At 38.8% G+C, this 25,230-nt stretch overlaps 1 protein-coding gene across 2 annotated transcripts; it reads left to right on the plus strand.

The window, feature by feature from the left end:
* The first annotated feature begins 10,445 nt into the window (after positions 1-10,445).
* LOC143025401 (peroxisomal sarcosine oxidase-like) lies at positions 10,446-24,648 on the plus strand. 2 transcript variants are annotated; one of them, XR_012966387.1, is made up of 6 exons: positions 10,446-10,627; positions 15,768-15,900; positions 21,931-22,080; positions 23,727-23,802; positions 24,046-24,353; positions 24,412-24,648. XR_012966387.1 is itself a non-coding variant. In XM_076185026.1 (5 exons), exons 1-5 carry the CDS (start codon positions 10,449-10,451, stop codon positions 24,168-24,170), a joined length of 663 nt encoding a protein of 220 aa, XP_076041141.1. In that variant the 5' UTR covers positions 10,446-10,448; the 3' UTR covers positions 24,171-24,648. The 2 variants fall into 2 exon arrangements, 1 of the variants encoding a protein (XP_076041141.1); XM_076185026.1 differs by having other exon boundaries at positions 24,046-24,648.
* Positions 24,649-25,230: the final 582 nt, after the last annotated feature.

Below are 25,230 nucleotides of genomic sequence, written 5' to 3' on the forward strand. Positions count from 1 at the left end.
CTCTCTCTCTCTCTCTCTCTCTCTCTCTCTCTCTCTCTCTCTCTCTCTCTCTCTCTCTCTCTCTCTCTCTCTCTCTCTCTCTCTCTCTCTCTCTGACATTTTTCCTTCCACCCTCCACCCTCTTTCACATTCCCTCCTCCCCTAGTCTCTGCATATACTGTGCACGCGCACACACACGCGCACACATGCACGCATGGTCTGCATGCAAGAAGAGATTATTGTCAGTCACTTATAGTCGAGGATGTGATAAAGAAGTCGCCTCAGACTCAGGAAACCATTTCTATCTCGATAAAAAAAATAGTGTACTATGTTTTGATTTCCAAGTTTTTTTTTCAACTTTCTGATCAAAAGCTGAAGACATCATGGGATCCAAAGAAGGTGAGAAAGTCTATACTTTTATTGATTTCGAACTTCTGTGCCTTTCGACATGATTTAGAAAAGGACATATTCGCCTCCAATGCTCGAATATATGTACAGTTGTGGACATATGTAGCATACACACACACACACTTCAACGAATGGATGGCTTAGAAGACGTTCTGAAGAAAATTGAAGTTTTGTGGATCCCAACACAAAGAGAACTGCCTATTGTATTTACAGGGTGGGGGGAAATTGCTCGTGGGGTAGTAGGAAAGTAGGGAAAGAAGAAAAGGGGAGGGATTACTGAGGGAAATGGAAGGAAATGAGGAAGTAGACTTGGCCCAGGCAGACAGGCGAAAGGTAAACAAACGGCCCCCCGACGACGATGAAATGTCTAATAAAAATGTAAAGATTAGAAGTATAGATAAGAGCAATACAGTAGAAAGTGATGAGAATATTTTCCAGGGATTTAAAGAGGGTCGGGGGGACACAAACCAACCCCGACTGACAAGACTAGAAGAGAAGGTCGATAAGATGATCGAGGACTTGGAGAGTAGGTTCGGTCATGTTAACAATATTATACGGAGAGTTGAAAAATTGGAAGAACTAGAGAAGGCGAACAAAAACTTAACTAAGGAAATTGAAGAATTAAAAAAACAGTTAAAAGAAGTAAAAGATGAGAATAAAGTCTTAAAGGAGAATAATAAGGAGAACAAGGAGGGTTGGAAAAAAAATCAAGAAAGTAGCAAAGTTGCATTCACTGACATAATCAGACAGCAAATGAATGAACAAACTGAAAACTCAGTTATTAAAGTGATGAGACAGAAGGAGAATATAGTAAGAGACTTAGCAGACAAAAAGAAATGTATAATTATATTAGGAATGGAAGAGAAACATAACCCAGATAGAACCACAAGAATCAATGAGGAAAATGAAAAAGTAAGAAATTTACTAGAATTAGTTCAGGAAGATGAACCAGAAATAATGAAACAAATCGAAGAGAAATTCAGGCTAGGGAAATATAGTACAGACAAGACCAGACCAATTAAGATTAAATTCAGGTCACAAACTACGGCTGAGAATATCTTATCCAAAACAGGGAAACTAGCAACAAGTGAACAATATAAAAAGGTATGGATAAAAAGGGAAATGAATAAAGAGGAAAGAGAGGAAGAAAAACAGAAAAGACTTGAAGCAAAGGAAAAAAACGAGATAAGAACGGAGTCAGAAAAAGAGAGATTCTATTGGAGAGTAGTGAATATGAAATTTAAGAAAGTCGACATACAAGAGAAAAACAAAAGGGAAACAGAGAACATAATGGAAGTGGCAGAAAACTAAGAGTGTCTTACACAAATATAGATGGATTAATAACAGGATTGAATGAGCTGAATGATTATTTGAAAGAAAAAGAACCGGACATAATGGGAATTGTAGAAACAAAATTAAAAGGTCCACTTCCACCCAACAGTGTAGGACATGATGCATATAATTATTGAATTAGAAACAGAGTGAAACAGGAAGGGGGTGGAGTTATGTTCCTGACTAAGAAGGATATAAATGTGAAGTGTGTCACATATGGAAAGAATACAGTAGAGATGATAATGATGGAAGTAGAAGACAGAGATAAGAAGAACAGAAAGTTTGTGATAAATTATGTGCCCCCGAAAACAGCCTCATGGGAAGAGAGTGAACATAAAAGTATGTTAGAGGACACAAAGATAACATTAAACAAGATAATGCAAGAGGGAGGAAAAATAGTTATGATGGGCGACTTTAATTGCAAAGAAATCTGCTGGGAAGAAATGACAGTAAAGGGTGGAGACGGCTCATGGGGAAACACTCTACTTGAGATGGTTACTGACCATACAATGACACAATGGATACAGGAGAACACTAGGTATAGAAATGAAGAAGAGCCATCGAGACTAGACCTAGTAATTACATCCGAACCTAGAATAGTGGACAAGATTGAATATAAAACACCAATAGGTAAAAGTGACCACATATTGATTGAACTGGAACTTAATGAAGAAAAATATATCAAAAGAAATGAACAATATAGAAAAGGAAGAATGATGTATGAAAAAACAAACTTTGATAAAATAAGAGAATTCTTTCAAAAGGAAAACTGGGAAGAAATATACAAAGAAGAAACAACAGTATAAGAGAAATGGAATATTTTGACAAAAATTTACAAAAAAGGAGTGGAAAAGTATGTCTCAAGACAAAAACAAGAAAAATAATATGTAAAATGCTGGTACAACAAAAGCTGTAGGGAGTTAAAAGACAAAATAGACAAAGCCTGGACCAGATGGAAAAAAGACATAAGACCTGAAAAATGGAAAATATATACCTGTTATAGAAATGAATATGTACAAATGTGCAGAGAGGAAAAGAGAAAATATGAAAAAGATATCATATAAAAGTGTAAAGATCAACCAAAACTATTCTACAGATTTGTAAACAATAAACTGAAAAACAAACAAGACTTGGAGAAATTAAGACAGGAGGGAGTTGAATACACTGAGGAAATGGAAATGGCAGAAATTATGAACAAACATTTTAAATCAGTGTTTACAAGGGAGAACATACAACCTGAAGAGAATGAATGGAAAGAGAAAGTCCCCCCTATGGAAGAAATAGAAGTAACAAAGAATGAAATATTAACACACTTGAGTAATCTTGATGTCAGAAAATCGCATGGACCAGATGAAATAGCAAACTGGATACTGAAAGAATGCAGGAATGAACTGGTAGACAAAATACATAGCATACTAAATAGTTCCTTGAAAGAAGGAAAAGTTCCAGAAGATTGGAAAAAAGCAAATATATAAGGAGGAAATAAAGAAGAACCTACCAACTATAGACCAATCTCTCTAACAAGTACAATAGCAAAAATTTGTGAAAGAATTATCAAAAGTAGATGGGTAAAATATTTAGAAAAAAACAAAGTGTTAAATCCAAGGCAATTTGGATTCAGACAAGGACGATCATGCGTCACCAATTTAATATGTTTCTATTCAAGGCTAATAGATATAATACAAGAAAGAGATGGATGGGCGGACTGTGCATTTTTAGATCTAAAGAAAGCTTTTGACAAAGTACCACATAAGAAGTTGCTTAAGAAATTAGAAACTGAAGGAGGAATACAGGGCAAACTACTAAATTGGATGGAGGACTTTTTGCAAGAAAGAAAAATGAGAGTAGTGATAAGAAACCAGCACTCAAAATGGGATGAAGTAATAAGCGGTGTTCCGCAGGGAACAGTTCTGGCCCCAATAATGTTTGCTATATATATTAATGATATGGATGAAGGAATTGAAAGCTATATGAGCTTCTTTGCAGATGATGCAAAACTACTGAAAAGAGTGAAAACTGAAGAAGATTGTGAATCACTACAGAGAGATCTAAATAAAGTACAAGAATGGAGTAAGAAGTGGGAGATGAGTTCAATACAAAAAAGTGTAGTATAATGGAATTTGGAAAAAGCAAAAACAGAATAACAGGAGCATATAAATTGGGAGAAGAAGGAATAAAAAAAGTAGAAAATGAGAAGGACCTGGGAGTCATTGTTATGAATAATATGTCACCTGAGAAACATATAAATAAGATTTTTGGAGAAACTTATAATCTAATAAGAACAATCAAAGTTGCATTTACATACCTGGATGAAGAAATGGTGAAGAAAATCCTAATCACCCTAATAAGACCAAGATTGGAATATGCAGCAACGATATGGTCACCAAGTACAAAAAAATGTATAAAAAAAACTTGAAAGAATACAAAGAGCAATTACAAAATTGGCACCAACACTCTCAAAACTATCATATGAAGAGAGACTAGAAAAACTTGAACTACAGACACTAGAGCAAAGAAGAGAGAGAGGAGATTTGATAGCTATTTACAGAATCATGAAAGCCATAGAAATTACTGACAGAGAGAATCTGATAAAATGGGATGACAGAAATACTAGACACGGAAAGAAAATAAAAAAAGACAGCTATAGAAGAGATTTGAAAAAGAACAGCTTTCCTCACAGAGTAATAGACAGTTGGAACAAGTTATATGAGAAAGTGGTGTGTGCAAAAACAATACATGAATTTAAAAATAGTTTAGATAAAATGAGATATGAAGACGGGATCCCACGAGCATAGCTCCCCTTCCCGTAAAATACAACTAGGTAAATACAACTAGGTAAATACACACTTCAACGAACGGACGGCTTAGAAGACGTTCTGAAGAAAATTGAAGTTTTGTGGATCCCAACGCAAAGAGAAGTGCCTATTGTATTTACAGGGTGGGGGGAAATTGCTCGTGGGGTAGTAGGAAAGTAGGGAAAGAGGAGAAGGGGAGGGATTACTGAGGGAAATGGAAAGAAATGAGGAAGGAGTAGACTTGGCCCAGGCAGACAGGCGAAAGGTAAACAAACGGCCCCCCGACCAGCTGAGTGACGACGAAATGTCTAATAAAAATGTAAAGATTAGAAGTATAGATAAGAGCAATACAGTAGAAAGTGATGAGAATATTTTCCAGAGATTTAAAGAGGGTGGGGGGGACACAAACCCCCCCCCCCTCGACTGACAAGACTAGAAGAGAAGGTCGATAAGATGATCGAGGATTTGGAGCGTAGGTTCGGTCATGTTAACAACATTCTACAAAGAGTTGAAAAATTGGAAGAACTAGAGAAGGCGAACAAAAACTTAACTGATGAAATAGAAAACCTGAAAAGACAGTTAAAAGAAGTAAAGGTGGAGAATGAGGAATTGAAGAGGAATAGTAAAGAAAACAGAGAGGGATGGAAGTCGATAAGAGAAACCAGTAAAGTTGCATTTACTGATATAATTAAACAGCAAATGAGAGAACAAACTGAAGACTCAGTTATTAAAGTGATGAGACAGAAGGAGAATATAGTAAGAGACTTAGCTGACAAAAAGAAATGTATAATTATATTAGGAATGGAAGAGAAAAACCCCAGATAGAACCTCAAGAACCAATGAGGAAAATGAAAAAGTAAGCAGTTTACTAAAATTAGTTCAGGAAGATGAACCAGAAATTATGAAGGAAATTGAGGAAAAATTCAGGCTCGGAAAGTATAGTACAGATGAGACCAGACCAATTAAGATTAAATTCAGGTCACAAACGACGGCAGAGAATATCTTATCCAAAACAGGGAAACTAGCAACAAGTGAACAATATAAAAAGGGAAATGAATCAAGAGGAAAGAGAGGAAGAAAAGCAGAAAAGACTTGAAGCTAAGAAAAAAAAAAACGAGAACAGAACGGAGTCAGAGAAAGAGAGATTCTATTGGAGAGTAGTGAATATGAAACTAAGGCAGTTCGACATACAAGAGAAAAACAAAAGGGAAACAGAGAACACAATGGAAGTGACAGAAAACTAAGAGTGTCTTACACAAATATAGATGGATTAATAACAGGATTGAATGAGCTGAATGATTATTTGAAAGAAAAAGAACCGGACATAATGGGAATTGTAGAAACAAAATTAAAAGGCCCACTACCACCCAACAGTATAGGACATAAAGCATATAATTATTGGATTAAAAACAGAGAGAAAAAACAAGGGGGTGGAGTTATGTTCCTGACTAAGAATGATATAAACGTGAAGGGTGTCATATATGGAAAGAATACAGTAGAGATGATTATGATAGAAGTGGAAGACAGAGATAAGAAGAGCAGAAAATTTGTGATAAATTATGTGCCTCCGAAAACAGCCTCATGGGAGGAGAGTGAACATAAAAGTATGTTAGAGGACACAAAGATAACATCAAATAAAATAATGGAAGATGGAGGAAGAATAGTTATAATGGGCGACTTTAATTGCAAAGAAATCTGCTGGGAAGAAATGACAGTAAAGGGTGGAGACGGCTCATGGGGAAACGCTCTACTTGAGATGATTACTGACCATACAATGACACAATGGATACAGGAGAACACCAGGTATAGAAATGAAGAAGAACCATCGAGACTAGACTTAATAATTACATCTGAACCTAGAATAGTGGACAAGATTGAATATAAAACACCAATAAGTAAAAGTGACCACATATTGATTGAACTGGAACTTAATGAAGAAAAATATAGGAAAAGAAATGAACAATATAGAAAAGGAAGAATGATGTATGAAAAAACAAACTTTGATAAAATAAGAGAATTCTTTCAAAAGGAAAACTGGGAAGAAATATACAAAGAAGAAACAACAGTGGAAGAGAAATGGAATATTTTGACAAAAATTTACAAAAAAGGAGTGGAAAAGTATGTCCCAAGACAAAAACAAGAAAAAGAATATGTAAAATGCTGGTACAACAAAAGCTGTAGGGAGTTAAAAGACAAAAGAGACAAAGCCTGGACCAGATGGAAAAAAGACAGAAGACCTGAAAAATGGAAAATATATACCTGTTATAGAAATGAATATGTACAAACGTGCAGAGAGGAAAAGAGAAAATATGAAAAAGATGTCATAGAAAAGTGTAAAGATCAACCAAAACTATTCTACAGATTTGTAAACAATAAACTGAAAAACAAACAAGACTTGGAGAAATTAAGACAAGAGGGAGTTGAATACACTGAGGAAGTAGAAATGGCGGAAATTATGAACAAACATTTTAAATCAGTGTTTACAAGGGAGAACATACAACCTGAAGAGATTGAATGGAAAGAGAAAGTCCCCCCTATGGAAGAAATAGAAGTAACAAAGAATGAAATATTGACACACTTGAGTAATCTTGATGTCAGAAAATCGCATGGACCAGATGATATAGCAAACTGGATACTGAAAGAATGCAGGAATGAACTGGCAGACAAAATACATAGCATACTAAACAGTTCCTTGAAAGAAGGAAAAGTTCCAGAAGATTGGAAAAAAGCAAATATAGTACCTATATATAAAGGAGGAAATAAAGAACCTACAAACTATAGACCAGTCTCTCTAACAAGTACAATAGCAAAAATTTGTGAAAGAATTATCAAAAGTAGATGGGTAAAATATTTAGAAAAAAACAAAGTGTTAAATCCAAGGCAATTTGGATTCAGACAAGGACGATCATGCGTCACCAATTTAATATGTTTCTATTCAAGGCTAATAGATATAATACAAGAAAGAGATGGATGGGCGGACTGTGCATTTTTAGATCTAAAGAAAGCTTTTGACAAAGTACCACATAAGAAGTTGCTTAAGAAATTAGAAACTGAAGGAGGAATACAGGGCAAACTACTAAATTGGATGGAGGACTTTTTGCAAGAAAGAAAAATGAGAGTAGTGATAAGAAACCAGCACTCAAAATGGGATGAAGTAATAAGCGGTGTTCCGCAAGGAACAGTTCTGACCCCAATAATGTTTGCTATATATATTAATGATATGGATGAAGGAATTGAAAGCTATATGAGCTTCTTTGCAGATGATGCAAAACTACAGAAGAGACTTGAAAAAGAACAGCTTTCCTCACAGAGTAATAAACAGTTGGAACAAGTTAGATGAGAAAGTGGTGTGTGCAAAAACAATACATGAATTTAAAAATAGTTTAGATAAAATGAGATATGAAGACGGGACCCCACGAGCATAGCTCCCCTTCCCGTAAAATACAACTAGGTAAATACAACTAGGTAAATACACACACACACACACACACACACACACACACACACACACACACACACACACACACACACACACACACACACACACACTTCAACGAACGGACGGCTTAGAAGACGTTCTGAAGAAAAGTGAAGTTTCGTGGATCCCAAAGCAAAGGAAATGCCTATTGTATTTACATGGTGGGGGGGAAATTGCTCGTGGGGTAGTGGGAAAGTAGGGAAAGAGGAGAAGAGGAGGGATTGCTGGGGAAATGGAAAGAAATGAGGAAGGAGAAGACTTGGCCCAGGCAGACAGGCGAAAGGTAAACAAACGGCCCCCCGACCAGCTGAGTGACGACGAAATGTCTAATAAAAATGTAAAGATTAGAAGTATAGATAAGAGCAATACAGTAGAAAGTGATGAGAATATTTTCCAGGGATTTAAAGAGGGTGGGGGGGACACAACCCCCCCCCCCCCGACTGACAAGACTAGAAGAGAAGGTCGATAAGATGATCGAGGACTTGGAGTGTAGGTTCGGTCATGTTAACAACATTGTACAGAGGGTTGAAAAATTGGAAGAACTAGAGAAGGCGAACAAAAACTTAACTAATGAAATAGAAGACCTAAAAAGACAGTTAAAAGAAGTAAAAAAGGAGAATGAAGAGTTAAAGATGAATAATAAAGAAAACAGAGAGGGATGGAAGGCAATTCAAGAAAACAGTAAAGTTGCATTTACTGATATAATTAAACAGCAAATGAGAGAACAAACTGAAGACTCAGTTATTAAAGTGATGAGACAGAAGGAGAATATAGTAAGAGACTTAGCTGATAAAAAGAAATGTATAATTATATTAGGAATGGAAGAGAAACATAACCCAGATAGAACCTCAAGAACCAATGAGGAAAATGAAAAAGTAAGCAGTTTACTAAAATTAGTTCAGGAAGATGAACCAGAAATTATGAAGGAAATTGAGGAAAAATTCAGGCTCGGAAAGTATAGTACAGATAAGACCAGACCAATTAAGATTAAATTCAGGTCACAAACGACGGCAGAGAATATCTTATCCAAAACAGGGAAACTAGCAACAAGTGAACAATATAAAAAGGTATGGATAAAAAGGGAAATGAATAAAGAGGAAAGAGAGGAAGAAAAGCAGAAAAGACGAAGCTAAGAAAAAAAAAAACGAGAGCAGAACGGAGTCAGAAAAAGAGAGATTCTATTGGAGAGTAGTGAATATGAAACTAAGGCAGTTCGACATACAAGCGAAAAACAAAAGGGAAACAAAGAACACAATGGAAGTGGCAGAAAACTAAGAGTGATAAGAGACCAACACTCAAAATGGGATAAAGTAATAAGCGGTGTTCCGCAGGGAACAGTACTGGCCCCAATAATGTTTGCTATATATATTAATGATATGGATGAAGGAATTGAAAGCTATATGAGCTTCTTTGCAGATGATGCAAAACTACTAAAAAGAGTGAAAACAGAAGAAGATTGTGAATCACTACAGAGAGATCTATATAAAGTACAGGAATGGAGTAGGAAGTGGGAGATGGAGTTCAATACAAAAAAGTGCAGTATAATGGAATTTGGAAAAAGCAAAAACAGAATAACAGGAGCATATAATCTGGGAGAAGAAGGAATAAAAAAAGTAGAAAATGAGAAGGACCTGGGAGTCATTGTTATGAATAATATGTCACCTGAGAAACATAAATAAGATTTTTGGAGAAACCTATAATTCAATAAGAACAATCAAAGTTGCATTCACATACCTGGATGAAGAAATGGTGAAGAAAATCCTAATCACCCTAATAAGACCAAGATTGGAATATGCAGCAACGATATGGTCACCAAGTACAAAAAAATGTATAAAAAAAACTTGAAAGAATACAAAGAGCAATTACAAAATTGGCACCAACACTCTCAAAACTATCATATGAAGAGAGACTAGAAAAACTTGAACTGCAGACACTAGAGCAAAGAAGAGAGAGAGGAGATTTGATAGCTATTTACAGAATCATGAAAGGCATGGAAATTACTGATAGAGAGAATCTGATAAAATGGGATGACAGAAATACAAGAGGACATGGAAAGAAAAAAAAAAACAGCTATAGAAGAGATTTGAAAAAGAACAGCTTTCCTCACAGAGTAATAGACAGTTGGAACAAGTTAGATGAGAAAGTGGTGTGTGCAAAAACAATACATGAATTTAAAAATAGTTTAGATAAAATGAGATATGAAGACGGGACCCCACGAGCATAGCTCCCCTTCCCGTAAAATACAACTAGGTACAACTAGGTAAATACACACCCACCCACCCACACACACACACACACACACACACACACACACACACACACACACACACACACACACACACACACACACACACACATATATATATATATATATATATATATATACATATATATATATATATATATATATATATATATGTAAATGTATATATATATATACTTCTTTTTTCCAGTCAATGTTCGAGGCAGCAGGTGGGCAGGTTCTGGACTTGTGGCCGGTTCGGGGCATCGAACCTGGGCCTGTAGTGACCATCAAGGGTGACAAGGGCGAGATCAGGGCCAAGGCTGTCATCCTGTGGTTGGGGCCTTGGACGACCAAAGCTCTTACCGGCCTGGGAGTCCAAGTACCCATATGGTAAATTTCTCATTTTTTTAAACTATATATTTGTTTGGTTACTAGTTGAATCATTACTCATGTACTTATTTTGTTTATTTATGTATAATTGTTTATTAATGTTTCGTTGCTCATTCCTTTATCTAATTCACACACACACACATTATATATATATATATATATATATATATATATATATATATATATATATATATATATACATATATATATATATATATATATATATATATATATATATATTGGAAGAAAGTATACGTTGGACTCGTCGTTTGCCATTTATTCCAACGTTTCGAACCCTGTTCGGATTTCGACTTCAGGGTGATACAGTGGTAGCAATAGGAAATATATATAAAGGGGGTCTCCCTCGTACACTGGGACAGGTAACCCCGGTAACCGTTACATTTCAGAAACAAACAAAAGTAGAACACTCAATCAACGACTGTACATATCACAAAGATTAGGCATGGGACAACACGAAAATAATTCCAAATGGAACCCCATAACACAGAATTCACAATACCATTGGTATCAGAACTGGCAAATGGAATCTTTATACTTAAAACATGTGAACCTGCTTCACATTAATGCGAAGATCCAGCACAACTTAGCCACTCGTCGCCCATAATGCGGGAGATTAGAATAGAATAAAAACTATAATACAGAATATATAATACACCAATAAAACAAACTCGCATAGAGATTATGATCAAATATATAAGCAAATATAAGGAAGATTGAAAAAATGCTACCAATATTGGGTCTAAAATTCACACGCTAGGACGCACCACGATGCATCCAATAACCTAAAAAGCACCATACAGCGTGTCATACCTACACGTGGATGAAATGTCCTGCTGAAGCACTCATTAGTTTAAATTAGGAAATTGCCACAGATCAAAGAAATTGGAACAATAGGTGGACAAACTCAATCCCTCACCGTTAATAACTTAAAATAAATAAAATGTTGATAATACAAATAAAAACACACAAAGAAACAAATTACTGCCGTAATAATACAAATAAAACACACACCAAAAAATAAATTACTGACGTGAAAAATGTTTCCTCTCCAGCCTATCCTCGGCTCCCTTGTAATGTAATGTAATGCACAAGTTGACACTATTCTCATCACTAGCCCATGCTTCTAGGAATAACCTGACACTTTTTTCCATTTCCTCTATATTTGACTTCCACATTCTGCCAATCCATCTCATGACTTGTATCCTCGCAGTGCCTTAGAATGGCTGAACTCATGTCCCTCCTACCGACAGCCCTCTGGTGTTCTTGCAATCTGGTCGCTAATCTCTTACCAGTTTCTCCAACATAATGGGCCTCACAGTCCTTACACCTAACGTCATACACCGCCCCTATTCGGTCTGCTTGGCTCTCTGTGTCTTTAACTTTGTTCGGGGCTCCGGTCAGTGTGTTCCCGGGTTTATGTGCCACTTCTAAACCGTGTTTCCTCAGTAATCTGGCCGTTACCTCAGACGCCCCTTTCAAATAAGGGACCGTAACCCGCGGTGCATCTGGTCGTCTGTCGTCTATCTTGACCTTCGGTTGTCGTGCTGTCCACCTTTTCACCACCGAACTCGGGTACCCGTTGTCCCTGAATACTTTCTTCAGGTGGCTCCTCTCCTTCCTCCTGCTATCATCCGTGGAACACACCTTCTCTGCCCTAAACCACAGAGTCTTGACCACACTTCTTGACCACACTTCATCCGTGGAACACACCTTCTCTGCCCTAAACCACAGAGTCTTGACCACACTTTTGTGCCCGGCTGGATGACAGCTCTTATAGTCCAGCTATTATGGGCGGCGACGAGTGGCTAAGTTGTGCTGGATCTTCGCATTAATGTGAAGCAGGTTCATATGTTTCAAGTATAAAGATTGCATTTGCTAGTTCTGATACCGATGGTATTGTGTGAATTATGTGTTATGGGGTTCCATTTGGAATTATTTTCGGGTTCTACCATGTCTAATCTTTGCGATATGTACAGTCGGTGATTGAGTGTTCTACTTTTGTTTGTTTCTGAAATGTAACGGTTACCGGGGTTACCTGTCCCAGTGTACGAGGGAGACCCCCTTTATATATATTTCCTATTGGTACCACTGTATCACTCTGAAGACGAACCCCGAACAGGATTCGAAACGTCGGAATAAATGGCAAACGACGAGTCCAGCGTATACTTTCTTCCAAAAATGGTTCCTGGAATCCAGCTATTTACGAATACATACATCATACATACATACATACATATATATATATATATATATATATATATATATATAGGAGCTTCTGAAGAACAGGGGTTCAGTTTGATTTGGGGGCCCTATTCTTCAAAAGGGCAAAACTGGGACCCCTATTGTTCAAAAGATTTACCTAACCAAACCTAACCAAACTTGGCCTAACCAAACCTAACCTAACCATTTCATTTATGTATGTGTGTGTGTATATATATACATATATTTTCTTACATGGGACCATTATTCTTCAAAAGGGCAAAACTAGGACTGTTATTGTTCAAAATGGGCAATTGGGGTCCATGCTTTTCAAAAGTTTATATATGTGTATAGTTAGTTTAGTTTTCCTAGTGGTTACTTACGCACTTGTGAACACACGTACCTAGTGTTTTTATTGCATATATATATATATATATATATATATATATATATATATATATATACATATTTATATATACATTACAAAGGATTACAAAGGCGGAGCATGCCGACAGGAGACCTTTTGATCCATATCTAGGTCGGATGCAAAAAAAAAAAAAAAAAAATACACACACATACACACATATATATATATACACATACATATATACATATATACATATATATCATATTAATAATAAATTAAAACTATAATAATGTAAAAATAACAAATAAAATACATAAATAAATGCATAGGTATAGTTGAATAACAAACAAACAGGTAAATAGTAAATGATTATAAATTGACATATAACTAATAATAAATGAAAATCAGACAGACAAATTATAACAAAACAAAAACAAATAATATAACATAAATTATAATCATTACAGCATCTTACTTAGTTATTTATCTAAATGATTCTTAAAGCTTTGAACTGAACTACATTGCACTACCTGTGCAGGAAGTTTATTCCATTCATTATATATATATATATATATATATATATATATATATATATATATATGTATATTGCAAAAATAATCACAATAACGCGTGACGAAAAAATATTGCAGAAAGCACAGGGAAATTAAAGTCGGAATACTGAACGTTTTCGTCTATTACGACATCTGAGGATGTCGTAGTAGACGAAAACGTTCAGTATTCCGACTTTAATTTCCCTGTGGTTTCTGCAATATATATATATATATTTATATATATATATATATATACAGACGCTCCTCATCTTACGTTTTAGTTACGTTCCGAACGGCTGAACGTAAGTTGAAAATGAACGTAAGTTGTTACTGTACGTTCTAGTAATGTATGACCGTTCATACTGTACTATACATCCGTAAATTCTATTACCGTATCTTATAAAACACCCCTAAATCATTAATTATACACATAACATTGTAAAATACAGTGAACTTCCACTTATACGAACTCCAAGGAGGATTAGAAATGTCCGATTAACCGAAATGTTCGGTTAATCCTATTTTGTATGTTTCATTCCCGTAGAGTTTTATTATGTAATGTCCTCTGCAATATTCCTACCTTTAAACTTAACATACGCATGGAAATACTTATAACGTTTGTGCCATGTAAACAATGGACGCAGCGTCATGCGTAAGTATCGTTTGAACTACGGAGAGCGCGCTAAACAAAGAAATTCACAAAAAAAAAAAAAAAAATACAGTCAGTTCAAACGTAAAATCGAAAAAACGTAAAACGAATGAACGTAAGTAGAGGAGCGTCTGTATATATATATATATATATATATGTATGTATATATAGATATATATATATATATATATATATATTTCAGGTGGAGGGGTGAATAGGAACTGAGGGCATTTGAATTTTCCTGAGTTTTAGTAGCTAGGTTACCATCATAGTACATAAACAAACACATATTCCGTTAACTAAAAAAAACGCTCTCACCACTCCAATGCGTTCAAATGCGGACAAATGAACCCGATTCATGATGCATAAAAATTCTCCAAACATATCTTTCGCTGTTGAAGACTTGATATGTCTACGCAAAGCATCACTCGTATAAGAAACGTAATTTCTGTAAACATAGCTGTATCGACCAAGGTCTAAGTAAACAGGTCTAACCGCTGGAGCAGTTCTGCGCAGGTTCTGACGTCGTTTGGATGCGTCCATTTTCTCTTTGTGATACACTGAAGAAAACTGTAAAACGCCAAGGAAGACAGGAACTATAATATTTTATATATTATATATATATATATTATATATCATATATATTATATATTCATATATATAGACAGGAACTATAATATTTTATATATATTTATATATATATTTTATATAATATTTGTCAGAATATAACTAATTGAGTGGAGCGGTGCGAGCGAAGGCGACGTCATTTTCGTACGACGGACCAACTTCAACTGACAGCTATAGGACCCGCTAACCCCACTTTGAACAGCCAGGTGACGTTCACGGGCTCGCTGCGCCAACTCCCTCGAAATTCGGTCGGAAGTGGTTAGACCTTATATTCTTAGATCTTGGTATCGACAAGAAGAGTGGTATATTCGTATAATCTTTGCGTCAAGAATCGAGTTCGAAATGTCCGCAATGAAACCCTCGTTCGATGTTGTACTTCGCACTCCTGAAGACGCGAGGAGATGAGTGTACGGGGGCAGGGCCCCGACATAGGTAAGTGCCGCCCCCCCCCCTCTCCACACACCACCACTACCACCACCACCACCTTCCACATCTGATGGTCACTAGCACGATTCACATGTAACATTCATCCACAAAACAACGTTTATACACACATCATTCATACACACAACTCATGATAAATAAATCATGCATTAAAAGTACATTAGGAGGAATTTGTTTGACCTTCTTTCCACCAAAAGTCCCACAGCCCCGGGGCATCCTTGTCGGAGCCCTGTACGGAGGCGGTGTTTCGTTGTGGGTTTCTGACTGGGCCGGTTCTTCCAGGGCCGGGAAAACGGCTGCCCTATTCTGGAAGATCAAAGACCCGAAGTTACCTTCCTTCTCATTCGTTGACATCAGCGTCCAGAACGCTTACTACTATATGCTGCCTTCCATCGAATATCCAGGCTACCTGAAGGTGAGTGTGGGTCTGTGCTGTCTACGATGTTCTTGAAATCTTTCAATGGACTTATATTTCATTTCGTATTGTTTCATTTATTTGTTATTATTGGTGTATTTGACTTTGTCATTTATTTGTTTATCTATATCTTTATCTATGTGGTAAGTGCTAAACACGCAGTATTTTGGTAGAAGTTTATTGCGGAGATCTACACACAAGTAAGACAGGAAGTGATCTGTCACAAGCGAATGCTTGGGGGGCCTAGCTGGGCATCAGACGCGCCCGTGGCCTACTTTCTGTTACATTGTTGCTAGGCGGGAAAAAGATTGGGCAAAACAATACATACTAACATATCTAGGTATATACATAGAAATATACAGCAACAAGAGAACAATTATATATAATGATGAATATGCATGCAAAATGGTTAAGGGTAACATATATTTAGTTCCTTAATTCTACGACGTGTGCAATTGGCATAGACGCATACGCGTTTAGCGTACGCCTAATGACGTATGTATATTCGGTTATATAATTATGTATAGGGCACTTATATTGTAATGACTACATAGGCTTACTTATACAAAACATTTACAATAGATATATGTTGATATTAAGTACTCATGTATAATAATGAAGTATGACATATACAATAAAGGAGATACATATACAATAAATATATACAATAATTAAGTAAGGAAGGGCTTGGCTACATTACTCCCCCCCTGAGAGTGTAGCGTCAGTAAAGAAAGTCTTTAGTAGTAGTAAAAATCAGATTTATTGTGAAATCTGACTGCCCTGCCTGAGCGACTTTTGTATGGGAGAGCGGAAGTATGAGGGTGGGAGGGATGGGAAGAGGTGATAGGGTGGCCAAGGTCATTGGCACTTGTGGGTGGTATGGGATTCGGTGGGATGACAGTTGAAGTGTCAGAAGTGGATGAAGTAGGAACAGGAGGAGTGGAAGGTGTTGAGGGTATGTCTGGGGTTACATGGAGACGGGTCTTAGGGCGAGGAGAAACAGGGAGGAAAGCTGGTTTCAAACGATCAATGGAAACTGAGGTTTCGCCTTGAGGTAGGTTAAGGATGAAGTACTTAGGTTCACGTCGAATGACGTCATATGGACCAGAGTACGGAGCCTCCAAACTCTTACGAATTCTGTCGACTCGTAACCAAACTTTAGAGCAAGAGTGAAGGTCGTGAGGGAGATAGGGTGGAGGTGGTGTATGGCAGTCACCGGATGCGAGATCTTGGAAATTGACAGACTGCATTTCCTTGATGAGACGGAGGATGGTTGTGTCATCCGAGGAGTGGGTGTGTTCCTGAGTAATGGCGACAGAAGGGCATAACATGTGAGCGCCAGTAACGGCGGTAAATGGGGAAAATTTGGTGACGTGAGGTGTCATGCGATAGCCAAGAAGGACGATAGGTAAGGAGTAAAACCAGTTATCTTGCCTAGCGCGGAGAGCTGATTTCAGAGAACGGTGGAAACGTTCAATCATGCCGTTAGCTTGAGGGTGATAACTAGTAGTACGCATATGGTGGAAACCAATGATAGATGAAAGCTTAGAGAAAAGTTCACTCTCGAATTGGGAACCTCTATCCGTGATGACATGAAGTGGAACACCGAAACGGCATATCCAGCCATTCACAAAAGAGATTGCTACAGAAGTGGCAGTAGTGTCAATGAGGGGAATTGCTTCAGTCCAACGAGTAGCTCGGTCAATGCAAGTCAACAAGTATTTGTATGGGAGAGGGTAAGGATAGTTAGGAAGAGTAGCAGGGGGCAACGGTCCTACAATGTCGATGTGTACCGATTGGAAGCGGTCAGTAGGAGTAGATATAGGAGAAACAGGAGAGGAAGTGTGGCGGGTAGTCTTAGACTGTTGACACCTAAGGCATTGTCTTACAAATGTCTTTACATCTCTGTCAATGTGTGGCCAGAAGTAACGTTGTTTGACCAACTTAGAGGTGGACTGAACACCAGGATGAGAAAGGTTATGCAAAGAAGAGACTACGTCATTACGTAAGGGTAATGGAACAAAAGGTCGAGGAGTGTTAGTAGAGGTATCACACCAGAGTGTTAAATCAGAGGGTAAAGTGAATTTAGAGAGTCTAGGCTTGAAAGTTTCCAGTTCGTCATCTGTTGTCTGACTTTGAGCGATGCCACTTAAGTCAAAAGCGTCGAGTGTAACAGCGCATGACGTGCGAGATAAGCAATCAGCGACGACGTTAGTGTCGCCACGAATGTACTCGACTGAAGAAACGTATTCAGAAAGAACAGAGAGTTGTCGTTGTCTGTCAGTTTTAGCAAGAGATTTAGAGTAAAAGGCAGCTACGAGGGGTTTGTGGTCAAGAAATAGGGTAACTGTATGTCCGTCAATGAGAGTCCTGAAATGCAAAACTGCGAGGTAAGCAGCTAATAACTCGCGGTCGTAGGTGGAATAGATGCGTTGTGCGTCAGAGAGTTTCTTCGAGTAGAATCCTAGGGGCGTTGGCTCGCCGTCTATAACTTGATAGAGAGCGGCGCCAACGGCTAGGCTTGAACTGTCAGTCACGAGTTGGTAGTTTGTCGGTAATAGGGAAGGGTAAGCTAAGGTTGGACAGTCCAGTAAGGCTTGCTTCAAATTATTGAAGGAGTCCTTTGCTGCGTCAGTCCAAGTGAGACACTTTGAAGAAGGATATTGTTTAAGAAGCTCAGTAAGGGAATAGGCTACGGTTGCAAAATTAGGAATCATGGGCCGAATTTTTTTTATCATACCCATGAAACGGCGCAAAGCCTGTGAAGTCTGAGGCAAAGGGAAATCGGAAATGGCCGTAGTACGGTCTTTAGGTGGCTTAATCCCTTGTGAGCTAATCTCGTAACCGAGAAAGGTAAGATTTGACTTGAAGAATTGACATTTGTCAAGAGAAAGTCGCATGTTATGCTGAGCCAAAATAGAGAGAACAGTTTGAACATCTGAAATATGTTCTTCAAGGGTCTCACTAGCAATCAGTACATCATCAAGGTACGTAAACGTGTTGTTTACGTTAGCTAAGAGGGTATCTATAAAGCGCTGAAATGTGGCTCCGGCATTTTTCAATCCAAAGGGCATGTACAAAAATTCAAATAAACCAAATGGCGTGCATATCGCAGTCTTAGGAATATCTTGTTCAGCTACAGGAATCTGCAGATATGCACGTTGTAAGTCTAACTTAGTGAATACAACCTTATTCTTAAGTGACATGGTGAGAGAGCGCAAGTGTGGTATGGGATATTTGTCATTTACAGTTATATTGTTGAGACCTCGGTAATCTCCGCAAGGTCTCAAGGAATGTGGTTCTTTCTTGGTAACCAAATGAAGTGGGGACGCCCAAGGTGAGTTGGAGCGTCGTATGATCCCTGCATTAAGCAAAAATTGAAACTCATCCTTAGCAGCTTTGAGCTTCTCACCTGTCAATGGCCTTACTTTAAAGGATATAGGGGAAGAATCACCTGTATCAATATGATGATAGGTTGTAGTTTCTACTGGTGGAGGATCAGACAGTTGTCGGGGCGCGGTAAGTACGGAGAATTTTGAAAGAAGAGCAATGGCTCTTGAATCAATATCCCCATAATGTACCGCATGTGAAGAGATAGGGAGAGGAGAAGCCTTAAGGGGAATGGTGCATGCAGTGGAAGGATCAGAGAGGAGGCGATTTCTACAATCAACTACTAGTGAATTATGGGTTAAAAAATCGGTACCAAGAATTGGGCGGACATCAGCAACGACGAAGGACCATGGGAGAGAACGTCTGATACGTCGAATCCCAAGTTCCACGTCGACTTCGCCGTACGTACGAATACGGGTACCGGAAGCAGTAGTAAGTTGTACTACCGTGGAACGGAGCAGTGGAGTTAAACTTGGGTCATAGGGAATGAGCGAGACTTGAGAACCGGTATCTATAAGGAATTCATAGTTCTTGCAACCTATAGTGGCACTAATGACGAGAGGCAGTCCTGCGGTTGCAAGGGATACTTCTACAGACTGCCCATCAAGTTTCCCGACGTGTTAAGCTGAGGTCCTGGGGATGAAGAACGTGAGTTAGGGCATGAATTGGGACGTGAACTAGGTAACACGTTAGCACTAGTGTGGGCCAGAATGCACCATTGTTCGCAAGTTCTAGCACTGTTGCCGTAGAAGAGGTGGTAACGGCACACTCGTGGTCTTTGACCGTCATAGAAGGGAGTTAATCCGAGTGGAAAGGTAGTGGATGCTGAAACACGTGTAGTGGGGTTACCACTACGAAACACTGGCACACTATCACTACGCGGAGCCCTTGGCACAAGCTTGTTCACCGATGACGCACTTATCCCTTTGTTTCCGTGGCCATGGGCCATGAGAGTATCAGCGACACGGGCCAACTCATCTAGTGAACCTACATGTGTAACAAGTAGTGGTTGTATGTCACTTGGCACTGCACGTAAAAATTTTAGGCGGATGAAGTCGTCGTCGACACCGAGTTGCTTACCTATGGTGCGAAGTTCTCGTAGGAAGGTCGTCGGCTTATCATACATGATATTGTTCTGGTGGACCAAGGCATCGAAGAGTTCCGGCGGAGACCTGGTAAGGACGTTGATTAGCGCCTTCTTCAAGCGGTCGTAGTCACCGGAAGTAACGACATCGTCGTCGAGCTGGTTGAGCACAGGGATGGTTAAGTTCGCAAGTGCATGGTTGAACTTAGTTTGGGGGACGGTTATGTTAGCTAGTGCAAATTGCGCCTCTAGCAACGAAAACCATCTTGCCGGCGATGCTTCGTCGAATGGTGGAGGTCGAACGGCGACGGCGGCGGAAGTCGTGGAATGCGTAGAGGAAGAAGTGCTTCCTGCTGCTGCTGTCGTCGTTGAAGTGGCTGCAGTGGTTGTAGGCGGAGTAGGGGAATTCATGTTGTTGTTGTCGGATGTTTCCCAGTATACGTGTTGCGTATCGTATACGTATTGCGTGTAGATCAGGACTGTTAACAATGTCGCACACTCCGATTATTTCTTGCGCACTTTGAAGTTCGTAAATGCGTAGTTCCATGCGCGTGACGAGTCACAGTTTATGAATACGCATAGGCACTTAACCACGTAATGTGTATGACCCTAAATCACTTAGGTAAGGAGCACTGGGTATTAGGGTCACTTGGGCACTGTCACTCCAGGGTCACCACTGTGGTAAGTGCCAAACACGCAGTATTTTGGTAGAAGTTTATTGCGGAGATCTACACACAAGTAAGACAGGAAGTGATCTGTCACAAGCGAATGCTTGGGGGGCCTAGCTGGGCATCAGACGCGCCCGTGGCCTACTTTCTGTTACATTGTTGCTAGGCGGGAAAAAGATTGGGCAAAACAATACATACTAACATATCTAGGTATATACATAGAAATATACAGCAACAAGAGAACAATTATATATAATGATGAATATGCATGCAAAATGGTTAAGGGTAACATATATTTAGTACCTTAATTCTACGACGTGTACAATTGGCATAGACGCATACGCGTTTAGCGTACGCCTAATGACGTATGTATATTCGGTTATATAATTATGTATAGGGCACTTATATTGTAATGACTACATAGGCTTACTTATACAAAACATTTACAATAGATATATGTTGATATTAAGTACTCATGTATAATAATGAAGTATGACATATACAATAAAGGAGATACATATACAATAAATATATACAATAATTAAGTAAGGAAGGGCTTGGCTACATCTATTCATCTTGGTTTATCTACCTAAATATTCAAAATTTAGTTATCTGTGTACCTATTTACTTACTCATTTATTCATTCATTCATTCATCCATCCATACACTCATTCATTGATTTATCTATTTACCAATATATTTATTCCCTAACTTGCTCGTTCATTTTTTGGTGAATTTCTGTTTCTAAGATTTCTCAGTGGAGCCCCACATGTGTAGAAGAGCTAAGGCTGAGACCTCCCAAAGAATTTGAATTCCTACATTTCAGTTCAAACCTGAAGGTCAGAGAATATTTGTGAACGCAACTGGTCTTACCATTCTCTCTTCCAGATCGGTCTCCACGCCTCCAAGGAAGTAGATCCCGATAACAGGGAGTTCGTAGACGTGTCCTTCCTGAGGGAAAAGGTGACCAAGTATATTAAAAAGGTCTTTCCGGGAGTGGATCCCAAATGCGCCATCGAGGAATGGTGCATCTATCAGGTGGGAGGCAATTCTATGGAAAGTGTGTGTGTGTGTGTGTGTGTGTGTGTGTGTGTATTTACCTAGTTGTATTTTACGGGACGAGAGCTATCCTCGTAGTGACCCGTTTTCGTATCTCTCCGCATCCAGTTTATTCTTAAAATCGTGTATAGTTTTGGCATTCACTGTTTCTCCGTTCAGTTTGTTACACACATCAATCACTCTATGTGGGAAACTATTCTTTTTTAGGTCTCTTCTGTAGCTGTCTTTCTTTAGTTTCTTATCGTGTCCTCTTGTTTGTCCTCAGTCCCACTTTAATAAGTCGTCTCTGTCGAAAATTTCCATCCCTTTCATAATTCGGAAAATGGTCAACAAATCGCTTCTTTCTCTTCTCTGTTCCAATGGTGACAGATGTAATTTTTCCAATATTTGTTCGTATGTCAGGTTTGTCAGTATAGGCACCATCTTTGTCACTGCTCTTTGTGTGTGTGTGTGTGTATTCACCTTGGTCTTTGGATCACGTGTTGGACTCGTGATCGACAGCTATTTCCCTCTCGGAAGAGAGCTCAGAGCTCGTATGACCGATCTATGGGTAATGCTATGACCTTTCACACACACACACACACAACTCCGCCCGCCCCGCCCACGAGAGTCAGAGTAACGACCCGAAGCACAGCGATACCGAAATAATTTCGGCCCTGGGCAGGATTCGAACTGGGTACTGCGAGCACGCACCGTACTTCCCAGTCCAGTGCTCTACCACCGCGCCACCGAGTGAGTGTGTGTGTGTGTGTGTGTGTGTGTGTGTGTATGTGTGTGTGTGTGTGTGTGTGTGTGTGTGTGTGTACTGTATATTTATTTACCTAGTTGTATTTACCTATTATACGGGAAGGGAGCTATGCTCGTGGTGACCCGTCTTTGTATCTCTCAACATCAATTTTTTTCTTAAAATCTTGAAGAGTGTTTGCACACACTGTTTCTTTCTCCAATTTGTTCCAAGTATCTATCACTCTGTGTGGGAAGCTGTTTTTTCAGATCTTTTCTGTAATTATCTTTTTTTTTTTTTTAGTTTCTTTTCGTGTCCTCTCGTTTTTCCATTGTCCCATTTCAATAAGTCATTTTTATCTAAGATTTCCATTCCTTTCATTATTCTATAGATAGTTAGTAAGTCTCCTCTTTCCCTTCTTTGTTCCAGAGTTGGTAATGAAATGGAGGGGTGCTCTGAGTAAAATGGGAGGGGCCTCTGTGCAAAGTGGGAGAGGCCTCTGTGAAAAGTGGGAGGGACCTCTGTGTAAAATGGGAGGCACCTCTGTGTCAAGTGGAAGGGGCCTCTGCCAAGCGGGAGGGTCCTCTGTGCAGAGTGGGAGGGGCTTCTGTGCAAAGTGGGAGGGGCTTTTGTGCCAAGTGGGATGGGCTTCTGTGCAAAGTGGGAGGGCCTCTATGTAAATCGGGAGGAGCTTAAGAATGCAAAGTGGAAAAATTAAAAATGTATGATGTAATGAAAGTGCAATCCAGTAAAAGACAATTGAATCCCTACCTAGGCAGGAAAAAAAGGGTTTGGAACAACACTGTTTGCATGATCCCGAACGCCAATCGGTGGATATGAGGACTGTGTACATTGGATAAGCGTACAAACACTTTTGGTCTATGTTTTTATTTGATTTCAGAGGACACCAGACGAGGAGATGGTCGTTGATCACCTTCCCAATCATAGGAATATTGTCTACGCTTCCGGATTTTCAGGTGAATTATTTTCTTAACAGGTAATTTTACAAAACTCTCTTCAAAACTCATCAAAACTTTCATCTGCATTTGGTCTGACACGGGTCCCTGGATCGTGTCTATGATAGAAATCAACTTGTATAGCCTTGTTAGGATTAGCCTTGAAAGTAACTTTGACGGTTATTATTGGATTTTCATCAAGTTCATTACTCTGGAAACCCCATATTTTTCTTTTCTGTGGAGTAATAGACTTCTTCTTGGCAGGCATGGGTTTTAAAGTGGCACCTACTGTTGGAGAGGCACTCTACCGGATGGCACTGAACCTTCCTCCCAAGTTCGACCTCTCCTTCTTCTCGCCCAAGAGGTTTCAGGCTCGTTCCAAGATGTAGAGCCCCTGTGGACTCTACATCTACCTCCTTCCTTCTGTGAACCTTCCTGGAATCTTCTTTCTGTGGTCCTACTTTTGTCTTTCCAGAGTCCTTCCAGGAAATAAGACACTCTTAAGGTCCCCGATTAAAGATATGGTTGAGGTACAGCAGCTTTCTTAGATAATGGTCTTCCATTCTTCTGAGGTCCTTCCAGAAAACAGAATACTTCTGAGGTCCTTCCAGATAACAGAATACTTCTGAGGTCCTTCCAGATAACAGAATACTGGGTATAAAACGTGTATTTCCCCCTGAGATTTGGACTCCTTAGGCACAAAAGAAGTGGTGAGGTTGAAACCATGTCTGCCAAAAACTTAAATCTTAAGAGGCACCTTGCAGAATTGGATATGGATTACGTTAATCAATTTCATTCAGCTGATTTGCGGCACAGGACTTGAGGGTGATAAAAGAAAATGTTTACAATAAAAAGTGCACTGAACAATGGGTGTCATTCGTATCCTTTGTCAATGTTTTCCCCTTCTTGAAACTACCAAGGGTAAAAAGAGACAACCGCACAAATGGCACTTAGAAATAGAGGATGGAAGTAATGGGAGCATTCGAGTGTGCCCCCCCCCCTCCCCCAAACACACACTAAGACTGTGATTCTCAACCAGGGGTACATTTACTCCTTTGGTATAATGGATTATATAGGAAGAGGTAAATAATTTATAATATCTGATAGTTGAAAATTCAATTAAATTTCATTTTGTAAATTGTGTGTGTATGAGAGAGAGAATGCTATGCATGTGTGTATGTATGTGCGTACACCGAGGGAGAGAGGGAGGAGAGGGAAGGAGAATTTAGTTGCAATGTAGCCAGAAACCGAATGAAAGCCATTGATGACATGAGAGTAGCATTGTCATCAACAGCTCCTCAAATAAACAGATTGACTCAATTAATCAGCAGTGTTATAACTGATAGTTTCTCGTGTTTCTCTTCACCCTAGTCACTAGCTCTGTTTGAGGTGCCAAACCATACTAATTTCATCGAAAGTACTGCTACCCGAGCTAATTCCCCCTTCTCG

The sequence above is a fragment of the Oratosquilla oratoria genome, chromosome 5 (genome assembly GCF_046742065.1).
Source record: "Oratosquilla oratoria isolate Oo_2021 chromosome 5, ASM4674206v1, whole genome shotgun sequence".
NCBI lineage: Eukaryota > Metazoa > Arthropoda > Malacostraca > Stomatopoda > Squillidae > Oratosquilla > Oratosquilla oratoria.

Bases quoted from the DNA above. Each gene is read 5' to 3' on its own strand.
- LOC143025401 (XM_076185026.1), top strand. From the start codon at position 10,449: ATGTTCGAGGCAGCAGGTGGGCAGGTTCTGGACTTGTGGCCGGTTCGG. The intron at 10,628-15,767 runs GTAAATTTCTCA...CGGTTCTTCCAG, and splicing joins GGAGTCCAAGTACCCATATG to GGCCGGGAAAACGGCTGCCC. The intron at 23,803-24,045 runs GTGAATTATTTT...TCTTCTTGGCAG, and splicing joins CTACGCTTCCGGATTTTCAG to GCATGGGTTTTAAAGTGGCA.